Source organism: Octopus bimaculoides, chromosome 11, assembly GCF_046866305.1.
Source record: "Octopus bimaculoides isolate indiv1 chromosome 11, ASM4686630v1, whole genome shotgun sequence".
NCBI lineage: Eukaryota > Metazoa > Mollusca > Cephalopoda > Octopoda > Octopodidae > Octopus > Octopus bimaculoides.
The window spans coordinates 21,135,083-21,146,404 of record NC_142938.1 but is presented as its reverse complement, the minus strand read 5'-3'; the positions used below and the strand labels follow the sequence as shown (position 1 = coordinate 21,146,404).

Below are 11,322 nucleotides of genomic sequence, written 5' to 3'. Positions count from 1 at the left end.
AAAAACTGAATATGGAATAATACACAAAAATTTAATTTATATTCTAGGCCCTTCCCGCTTTGCCAGAAGCGACATTGATATTAAAGATAAACAAATTTTTCAGGTTATGCTTGATAACTGTAATACGTTTTTAAGATTGCTTTGTTGAAGCATAATCAGCCGATACGCTGAAATTACTATCTTGATCGCATTTTACTTCCAAAATATAGACCTAGCACCCAGGACCATGAAGTTCACCATTATCTATAGACCAACATCCTTACTATAAGTATTGCTTCGTTTGACTCTCGAGCCACGTATCGTATAGACATTCTTTTAACTGAATATTTGAGGTCTTGGGGAAAACTTGCCAGATCTTCACAACACGAAAGTATATTTCCTTCCTCTCACGATTCTGTCAGCAAGCCACCATTAATAATAATAATTCGTTCTTCTATAAGTACAAAGCTTAAAATGTTTTTGAGAGGTTGATTACATTGACGCCCTGGGTTCAGCTGATACTTATTTCATTGACCCCACAAGGACGAAAGGTGAAGTCGACCGCTACGTAATTTGAACTCAGAAAGTGAAGACGAACAAAATGATTTTAAACCTTTCGCTAGCAATTCGTGACGCACTAACGATTTTGCAAGCTTTTCTTTATTGGCCACAAGGGCCAAACACAAGAACAATTAGGGACTATACCAAACAAGGAACAAGTGGGGTTTGAAACAGAAAAAGTGTAAATAATAAAAAAGCAGTTTAAAAAAACTAAACAAGAAAATCCCCCAGTAGGAGGGAGTTCCACCCAGGGCCATCAAGGGCACTTCACACATTCTGGTCACCCCAACTGCCAACAGAACGCCAGGTAGACACCCCTCTTTCCTTCAACTTCTCCCGCTTACAGACGAATATTCTAAGTAGGCCCATTCACACGAGCCATTTTCGCAACATTCACCCACCTTTCAACAAACATACTGGGGGTAGTACTTCATTCTCTAACCTCACTTTCCTTTTCAAATGGAACTTGAAAAAGTCAATAAAGGCTCGGCCGAAGAGGAAAGTGTCTGTCTTCAGTCCTTTCGACCTCGTCTAACACACTACTTCTTTCTAACACACTACTTCTTTCTAAAACACTACTTCTTTCCAGGGAGAAAAAAGCTGCCTTTTCCTCCCGGCCAAAAGAAGGCAGTGAGGTGATCCATCCTACACGTAAAAACAGCTGTTCGAGAAAGATCTACAGGTCAGTAATGCATGGAATTTGCTCTAGTGCATGCAGGATGGTTTCATCACTCTGCGTACACCTCAGACATATCCATCTGGCAGCACTTCCGTGTCTGTAGAGTTTGTCTCGAACCAGCAGACCTCTCCGGTAGCACTCCCAAGCCAGTTATCCATAGGACTTCTAGAAAAGACCAGTTAGTTGATTCCTCTCAACGTCCAGAGTTTCCTCAAGTTCGTCGTCGCTCTTTCCCGCCACAAATCCTCTATAGAACTTCATAGTGGAGATTCCACCAAAGGCGTTACTTGACTGGCAGAAGGCCGTGAGTGCTTGCCGACACTCCAGGTGCCAAGTTCTTGTTCTTTGTCTGTCCTTCACCCAGGACTGTAGCGCCATCGAGGAGACGAGCTACAGAAAGTCCCTTTTGAGGAACGGCAACCACACCTGCTCACCGTTAAGGAAACGCTGGAGATTTCGCAGACTCAGCGCATGTGTGCTACCACCACTCGACCCTTCATTCGCAACCTCCACCCGACCCTTCCGGGAAAGCTTCCTCTCTGCCCATTTCTGGGTGCGAATGGCTACCCTGCTCATCACCTCCCTCCATATGTTGTCCACTTGGATGTCTGGACCAAACCTGACCCGAGCAATTTAACCGGCCCCCTCGGTCCAGCGCCCTACAACCCTGTCGGTTGGCATGTATCTGCCTCTCCAGGTGCCGAGCTGCAGAGCCAGGCCCAGGCCCATCGGCTTCTGGTTGATCTTCGCTCCTGTTACCGCTTCGTACTCACTTAAAACAGTGCCGACCACCTCGATTTCCGAGCTGTCCGACACTATTAGTATCTGTCAGACAACTTGAAGTGGCTGAGCAGGTTTGTGAGGCTTTTACCCCCTCTCTCCTATCAGCTATCTCAACCCTATCCAGACGTGCGTCTAAGATGGCGTTCCAGTCACCCACTAACATTAAAGAGCGTGACATCCTTTGAAAAACCTCCAAACGTCTGAAGAAAACTGGCTGCTCCGCCTTCGTGGGGGCGTAAACAGCGACTAGTTTAAAGGCACCACCTTCACGTTCAGAACTACCAGCTTACTCTTCGGGTCCAGGAAGGTCGTCCGAACTTCAAGATCCAGGCCTTTCCTAAATACCACTGCCCCCCCCCCCCAGTCTCCCATCCCGAGCCGACTAAGCGATGCGTAAATCTCATAATCGTCGAAAATAGGTGCAAGATGGCGCTGTCGGAAATCTTGACCTCACTGGTTGCTATCACATCCAAAAAATAGCGACCTGAAGTCATTGAGCAATTGGCCTTGTTTCCAGGGTAACCCCAGGTAGCGAACATTTATGCAACCCACTCTCACAATAGCCACGATGGCATGAAAAGGTTGAGGAAAAGAAAAAAGAACAGGGTTACTTACCCTCTTGGAGCTGTTGGCAGCCCGGTGATCCGGGCTCCGGATGTGGTTCCTTTGGGAAACAGGCTAAAAGCCTCTTGGTGGCGCGGACGTTTGGGCTTCCCACTCATACCGGAAATCCCAATGAATTTCTTTGTATGCTTTGAGGGGTAGCATTAGCATTAGGTGATCCGGAACAGAAAGGGTACTGGTGTCGTAAATTGCACCCTCTGCCTCTCAATCTCCTTGTTTCTGGTTATGAGAGCCAACAAATTTTTGCTGGCTCTGCTCACGAGCACATAATTCGGTGTTTCAGTATTGATGATCGTGAGCTTTCTTTTAAGGGCTAAATGTAGTTGTGAGTGAATGTGGTTGGGGTGGTGGTGCTGATGTGTGTGCTGTGTCTACGTTCGATGTCTATGTTCTTAATTCTTTCAAGATGTGCTGCGCCAACTTGTTGAATTGTATGTGGAATTATTTGGTCTCCGCACATGGCTCCACGAGGGGCCAAACAAACAGAAAGACTAGTGACATGTCCCTGGTTTTTCTATTAACAACTTGAATTAAAATATAAAACGAAACATCTGCACCAAACTGGTGAAAACAAATGTTTTGAAACGAACTTACTTGGAGCGTTCGAAAGCAAGTCCCATGTACTCCGTAGCAGGCCATAGTAAAATACACTTGCCCAAGGTGCCACGCAGTAAGACTGAACCCAGAACTATGCAATTGGGAACAAGCTTCTTACTACATCTCCACGCTTATATATATATATATATATATATATATATATATATGCTTGAAAACTGGTTAACAGGTCATCTTCATAATTTGATGACTTCCTGTTTCTCAGAAAATCAGACATAACTGCAGCAAAAGCATTCCATGCTTCTTTTTCAATGGCAGACACGGTCTCCAAAAATAGCTCGTCCTGCAATAGCCACCTAATATGTGGTCCATCAGACGCACCAACCTTAATTATCTCACATACCAAAACTCTAAGCTTTCGTCAAATGTAAATAATGTAAATAATGTACATAATTACTCATCTCTTAAATATAGAAATGTAACATCGGGGCTGTTTTTACATTCTCTTCTCTTGCAACTGGCCAATTTTTCTGAAATAGAAAACATATTCAAGCCAGTTGTCACCCGAGAAAATCATTTTCAGAATAGTGAACAGTTATAAAGTAAGCAAATTCAGATTTGTGATGGCAAAGTTCCATAAAGAGCCTAAATACTATGAATGTTTTCGGTTCTTTGACCGTGCTTAGCGAAAAGCGACCTTGACCTATGTGACCTCAATTAAAACATTAAGAGCACATTCAAAATACCATTTTCATAAAAAGAAAAAAAGTTAGAAGTTCAGTAAAACATGTCTCATCTTGTTTGCAATGATAGTCACACTAAATTAAGTAGAGATTGAGCATATCTGCGAAAAAATTCCGCAAATAGCCAGTATGAGACATGTATGTTGTGAAGGACAACAAAAATATGTTGTTTCTTAACATCTAATTGTATAAAGGACATTTCTGTCATCATCATGACATTTGAAACTGGTTAGGTTGAAAATAATGGAAGTTGCTCAAGTTTACACTTTTGCTCTTTTACTCTTTTACTTGTTTCAGTCATTTGACTGCGGCCATGCTGGAGCACCGCCTTTAGTCGAGCATATCGACCCCAGGACTTATTCTTTGTAAGCCTAGAACTTATTCTATCGGTCTCTTTTTGCCGAACCGCTAAGTTACGGGGACGTAAACGCACCAGCATCGGTTGTCAAGCGATGGTAGGGAGACAAACACAGACACACACAAACACACATACACATATATATACATATATACGATGGGCTTCTTTCAGTTTCCGTCTACCAAATCCACTCACAAAGCTTTGGTCGGCCCGAGGCTATAGTAGAGAACACTTGCTCAAGGTGCCACGCAGTGGGACTGAACCCGGAACCATGTGGTTGGTAAGCAAGCTACTTACCACACAGCCACTCCTGCGCCTAAGTTTGATACATTTTATTTACTGAAGATACTGAAATCATGACTTTTGTTTTCACTTTCGAAGAATTTACTTTAAATGACATGGAAAAAACTATGTTTTCAAAGTAATGTCAAGCTCCATATATGGGTTCGTACTTAATGAAGTCAAATCTATCCTTAGAATTAGTGACAATACCAGAAATGTTGGAAAATAAACGTCTGAGTTTGTGAAAAAACTTGACGCAATAGAGCAAAATGGATTTCATTTTTGAAATCGGCACCCCAGAATTAGTAGGAAATATGTCTCCAACATCAGACAACAAAAACCCTGTTCCCCAGTGTTATAAATGAAAAAAAAAAAAAAAAAGTGAAAACCTGTTATGAAGTGGATGGAAGCATTAGAATTCAGGAATCATAATAGTTTGGAAAAATTTGAGAATGGACAACTCTAAATGAAAGTATTTACCAATATATAATACTGTATAAGGAATAAAACAATTGTAAATATCTCTGTAGATTTTCTATAGAATTCAGATCCAGCACCACAAGTTACGACGTTTCGTATATAAATGCACCTATGTAAACAATGCGATCGAAGATAGAAAAAATAGGCGATGGGTATATCCATTTGTTCTATCTTCGATCATATTGTTTACACTGACGTATTCGTATACGAAACGTCGTAACTCGTGCTGCTGGCTCTGAACTCTATAGAAAAGATATAGAGATAAAATTAAAAGTGAAAACATCGCACTCCCAACACAAAAGTAAGACACAATATTGAATTGGTAGCATATTGTGAATGCAGAACGAATTACTGTGTCCTTGCTAGTGGCTAATATTAAGCATATAAGTATAAGAATCAAGAAAGAATAAATATTATTGAAAAATGGTAGTATATGGTTGATTATATTTTATTTAATAGAAAGTAAAGTTCAAGATAAGTGATATTTCGTTGGATGGTTTTGTAGGATTCCAGAACTTCAACAAGTTTTTTGGAGAAACGGCTGCAGGGTCTAAACCACTTTGAGTAGGTACCCAAGTAATGTGTAGAGGCTTTTGTAGAACGGAATAAAGTCACATTTTCCGCGATCTGGATCATTATCGCTTCTATTAGCGATTTATCAACGATCATTTTTGCTTAAGACTTTCTACCAAATATCTCTTCCTTCTTTGATATATTATATTTCTGTATTTCTATCTCTATTCCATTAGTTGTTTTTCACTGTCGGGACGATAAATGATCGACAAATATCATTTTTCAAAGATCTTTTTGTCATTTCATTTTATATTTTGATATTTATTTTCTTGTTTCTATTTTTAAATATAACTTCCAATTCATAGACTATGTCTTGAGTGAGTTTGGATGTTTGTTTATCCAAGTGCACTTATCAACCATAGACTTCATAGCTTTGCTGACTAAAATATTTCTAACGTTTTCGATGTCATTTTCAAGAAGCCTCCGTTGAAGATAGTTTTGTATGGGTGGTTGCATGTAAAATGTAAGTCTCTGAATCCGCAGGTTCTGTTTCCCGATATTAATTTTAACGAATAAAGTGTAAAAGATGGGCAAACCGGATAGTTTAGGGGCTAGCATTCCTAAATCTGGTGTTCAATGAAAACGGGTGTATTGAATCGCATTTTTTAAAAAGGTTTTTGTTTAATGTATTATACAATGCAATCGACTAAACTACCGGATATTATTTTTCGCTGGTAACAATGCGCTTCTATTTCTTCCTTGATTGTGTCCTTTTTTTTTCTATCTTGGGTAAAATCGTTTCACTAAGTCATCTTCCTATTCCCGTTGAAAGTTTCCGAGTGAACTTTTCCGATCTCTTGAATACTGCATGTCAAAGTGAATTACTCAGCAGAAGAAGTAGACCGATATATACATCTGAATATGATAAGTCAAACAAGACTCTAAGTTTCATGATATTGTAGGATCGCTCAGGTGACAGAATGATGAACATTCTGGATAAAATAGAACAATTTTCATATTTCATTATATAAAGAATCTATCATATGATTAGCTCTCACTACCTAATCATATAAGAAACTTATTCCCAGGCTTTTTACATATAATATACATAATATAATATAATACAATATAGTATAATAGAATATAATGTGATATATGTTCATATACATACACACATCACTTCAATATAGACTACGTGTTCTGAATTTGTATAAACGTAATTTTGCTGATTGAGGCTACAGATTATATTGATTATCTCATTCTCTGTAGGATATAGTGTGAATTTTATTCCTTTTCTTTTCATTCTCTATTTTGGTCACTTCCTCGATTGTCTGTGGTAGAACACGGTCTCCAGTTTCTGGTAGAAATACTTGAACCAAAATTGAAGAAACTATACATCCGCTTCCTATGATAATCCCAGGAGCCCACGGAACTACCAATGCCTGTAGATAGAAAATTTAATATATGAGTGAAATGACTATATATATATATATATATATATATATATATATATATATATATATATATATATATATATATATGTATGTATATATATCCTTAGATTGATAGAGATAACAATCTGACCAACAAGGATCCAGGAAAGGATACGATCTCATCCAATTGGAAATATATGTGAAGAGCAAGCTATATGAATTCATATAACAAAAAAAAAAAACGATCTAATCATTGAAGGGGGACAGCTTAGTCAGAAGAATGTATTAAATGTTAAAGAAAATGTAAAGGGGGAAGAATAGAAGGAGAACGAGAGAGATAGATAGAGAGAAATGAGGGAAATGACATTTTAGAAATAGAAAACTTCTTTCGTACCGAAAAAAAAAAAAAAAAAGACTTTTACAAAAATCATCACAACGTATACTAATGTAGAGAGAGGTTACTGGTTAAGAGAATAAAGTCTGTTGTAAAAAAATGAAGGTTACAATAGGCAAGGATGTATGTTGAATTTTGACGAAGTATGTTGAAGAGAAAAATTATATTATTGAAATGAAGTGTTGTGAATTTGTCTAGCATAACTTGAATAGAACAAAATTAGGCTCTTTTACAGAAATCTGAGGGATTATTTCATGCACAATGTTATGCATTAACAGGATACTTGTTCTAAATACTACGGTAATGTATGGTACATGTGTATGATTCATAATGCATATGCATTTATCAAATGGACATGCAAATTGATAGAGTGAAGTGTTAGAGACATAATTCTCTCACACACGCATGTGTTGGTTAATGAAAGTCATTGATAAGAGTGTTAACAAGACTGCATGACGCTAATATTTCAGCAAACACTACTTTAGGTTATATTGGTTAGTTTTAGAGTGCTGTTTATGAAAATGAAAAGCATTTTGCTCCATCACGCCTACATTTTGATCTATATGATATCTCACATATACCACATTTACAAAAGACTTGTCTAATCTTGTGAACAATGTATTAAGTTATTAATGCATTGAACTTCAATGAATCGCTGTTAAAATAGCAATATACACTTTGAAAAAATTACCAGGAAAACGTTACAACCTTAAGCTCATTGCCAAGATCACTAGCATGGACGTGAAGCCAGCAACAGTCTGTGTGTATCGATTTGCTTCTGGTATCTTGTTACAATAGAGGTGATCACTTGATAACATCTTTCACGATGGTTATCACTGATGTTGCCGTTGTCTAAAGGAAAGAAATCTAAGTGACTCTTTAAACAGGAACTCTTTGCACCATTGAATGAATCCAGAAGATCAATTATGATTACCTTGTAATTCGGGCTCCAGTTCTTTTCCTACAAAGTTTGCAATCGTCCTTAATACAGGATCATACTCTCATCGTTCAACTCCATTTAGTGAATCTCCGAACATCAGACCCTTCGTCAATTTGCAAGTGCTTGGTCCAAGAAACACGCCTTCTTTAATCTTTGCACCGCTTAATTCAGGAAAAATATCTTTTAACAACTTGATTGGTTGGCACTCAGTGTCCAGTGACTTCAGAAAATCTTTGAAGATTCCAAGTTTTATATGTAGTGGTGGTAACACAATTAACTCAGGTGAAACTAGTTGTACATATTGTACGCGTTTATTCTCTGGTCTCCATTCATGACGTGTTGGCCTATTCTGCCGACTCTGGTACTCATTTCGAGCTTAGCTGTCCTACAGGCACAAGAAACAGTATATCTATATGTAATTGCTTTGCGTTCTAGCTAAAATAACTTATGATCTATAAGTCCACCCCAGCTTTCTATTTGAAATCATTATACCTGATCAAAGAAAATAATATTTTGATAGTGTCGTATGACCCTTTGCCTTCTTCGAAGAACCCATTGGAATTCCTGGAGTAGTAAAAGTGATCTGGGCATTGCAACATACACGTCTTGAAGTCACACAAATGAAAACAAATTGAGGTGGAGAAATATAAAAAGCAGTAGACCACAGGCGACAGGGCAGTTACCAAGTTGACACAAGTTACAATAACATCCAACACACATTTAAATCAAAGTGTTCTGAAAGTGGACATAATATACAGTGTTATATCTACATGTACAGTTCTTTCATTAAACTTGTTACAAAAAGAATAACTGAAGACATTCTTAGAAGAGAAAAATGACCCTTGACGTACTGCTTGTAAGTTTATTATACAGGCGTCTTGTAGATCAAGATCTAGATGTGATGGAGAAAAATGACTCCATATTCTCAAAAAGCACCATACAATTAACTAAAATCATCCAAATTATTTCTTGCTTCCAATTTATTAGATGCTTTTATTAAGATGTTGTAGTTAAATATTCTTTAAGTTTATATTCAGTAGAATGAGCATTCACTTACCAAGAGTTTCAGGAAAGGTGATGACAAGCATACAATCCGCGTGAAAGTTGTAGCAAAACCACTTCCAATACTTCTACAATCACAAGATATTTAGGATTAGAGACAATGTTTAGTTAAAATGTATGAATCAATAGCTACGTCATACACTTGGGAAGATTAGAAAAGTTAGAATAATGGGTTAGCGTCTTTAGGAAATAATGTTTAGCTTGCTTTCTGTTATGTCGACGCCCCCAGGCAAAGAAGTAGGATCTCCCAAGACATATAAATAGAGGTATTCTGGCCGTGGTAGTGTGTTGAGTAGCAGTCGAGTAGCAGTTGTGTAGCGGTTGAGTAGAGATCATCCGAAGGTGCTAGATAGCAATAGCTTGAGACATAACACTTTCAAATGCAGCAATAATTACATTGCGTCCTCTCTGACTCTCAGTCCAGTTTCCAAGCACCAATGAAATTTCAACAATAAACTTAACTAGTTGAAATTTCTCTCATTTCGAAATTAGTAGAATGTATTTATAGCATTTAAGCTTCAAATTTCAAATCGATAAAATCAAAAGTTTTATAGGAAAAGAAATAAAGTAGATTTAGTAGAAGATATGTGACTTGAAAATATTGATAAGCAATTTGCTAATAGTTAATATAAAACTGAGTTTCGAACTAGTATTCAAATTATGGAAATATATTCATTGATTCCAACATGAATTAGAGTGTCTGTTAAATATTAGTTCCATTTTGAATTTCAAATTTCAAAACTAATTCATATGTCGTCAGATATAAGAAGGTAGGTTTCTTGTAATTCTAAAGAAACATTTATTACCAGTGGCTTTGTACTTTACCTTATTTGTGTCGGATAGAGTTCCGAGGTGTAAATATAATCACCACAGGAGGCAGCATTCAGTCCGGCAACAGCCAAAATGTACAAAGCGAGGATGATATATTCCATTGTGTTGCTGCTCTCTGAAATAATAATAATAATAATAATAATAATAATAATAATAATAATAATAATAATAATAATAATAATAGAAATTTGCACTACTGGGCACTGCACACGTCCTACGTAAAACACTTTCTATACAGTAACCATAAGAGCATCACAGCAAACCACAGCACATACACTAGGCACACAGAGCTGCGCTCAGTAGTGAAGTGAAAGCACATTATAAAGATAAAACTACTGAATAATAATAATAATAATAATAATAATAATAATAATAATAATAATAATAATAATAATAATAATAATAATAATAATAATAATAATATCAATATCGTTAACTGGTCAATTACTGAAATATGTAATGTTGACAGAAAAATACAAAAACTGTTGACAATACATAGAATGCACCACCCTAAGGCAGATATAGAACGTCTTTATCTGCCAAGAACAGAGGGAGGCCGTGGACTTCTACAGCTGGCATTAACAATGAAGGTAGCCACAATTAGCCTTGATACCTATCTGAAAAACTCTGAGGACTGGATGCTAAAACTTGTCTCAAAACATGAAAGCAAGAAAGCATCTCACTCAGTAACAAAACAGGCAAAGGAATATCTAAGTTAATTCCAATTGCAACAAATTCAAGAATTAGACGAACTAGAAACACCCGCAGAAAAAGCTAAGCGCTTGAAAACCCGTGCTAAAATTGCTGCCTTAGATATTATGACTGAAAAATGGCATGGAAAACCTCTCAATGGCAAATACCCAAAGAGAGCGAATAATGCAGATATTGACAAAGCCCTTACCCATCAATGGCTAATGGCCTCTGGCTTGAAATCAGAAACAGAGGGGTTTATCATAGCAGCCCAAGATCAATGCCTACCTACAAAGAACTACCAGGCCAACATATTAAAGAACGGCAGCTCCCCATTATGTCGTATATGCCAACAACAAAATGAGACCATCGATCATGTTGTCTCCATGTGCAGTCTGCTTGCGCCTACAGAGTA

The 11,322-nt window shown here is 37.4% G+C and overlaps 1 protein-coding gene across 4 annotated transcripts in view; it reads right to left on the bottom strand.

Annotated features, from left to right (window-relative positions):
* Positions 1–5,476: 5,476 nt before the first annotated feature.
* LOC149133199 (organic anion transporter 3-like) overlaps positions 5,477–11,322 on the bottom strand; it is a 33,480-nt gene continuing 27,634 nt past the window's right edge. For 3 of the 4 annotated variants that reach the window (XM_089359621.1, XM_089359622.1, XM_089359623.1), the window contains 3 exons: positions 10,212–10,332; positions 9,382–9,454; positions 5,477–6,999 (listed from right to left, as the gene is read on the bottom strand). In XM_089359621.1, the coding sequence (XP_089215747.1) occupies positions 6,814–6,999; positions 9,382–9,454; positions 10,212–10,332 (380 nt within the window). In that variant the 3' untranslated portion in view covers positions 5,477–6,813. Of the gene's footprint in view, positions 7,000–9,381; positions 9,455–10,211; positions 10,333–11,322 lie in introns of those variants that run through there. The other variant, XR_016243606.1, reaches the window with a different exon arrangement.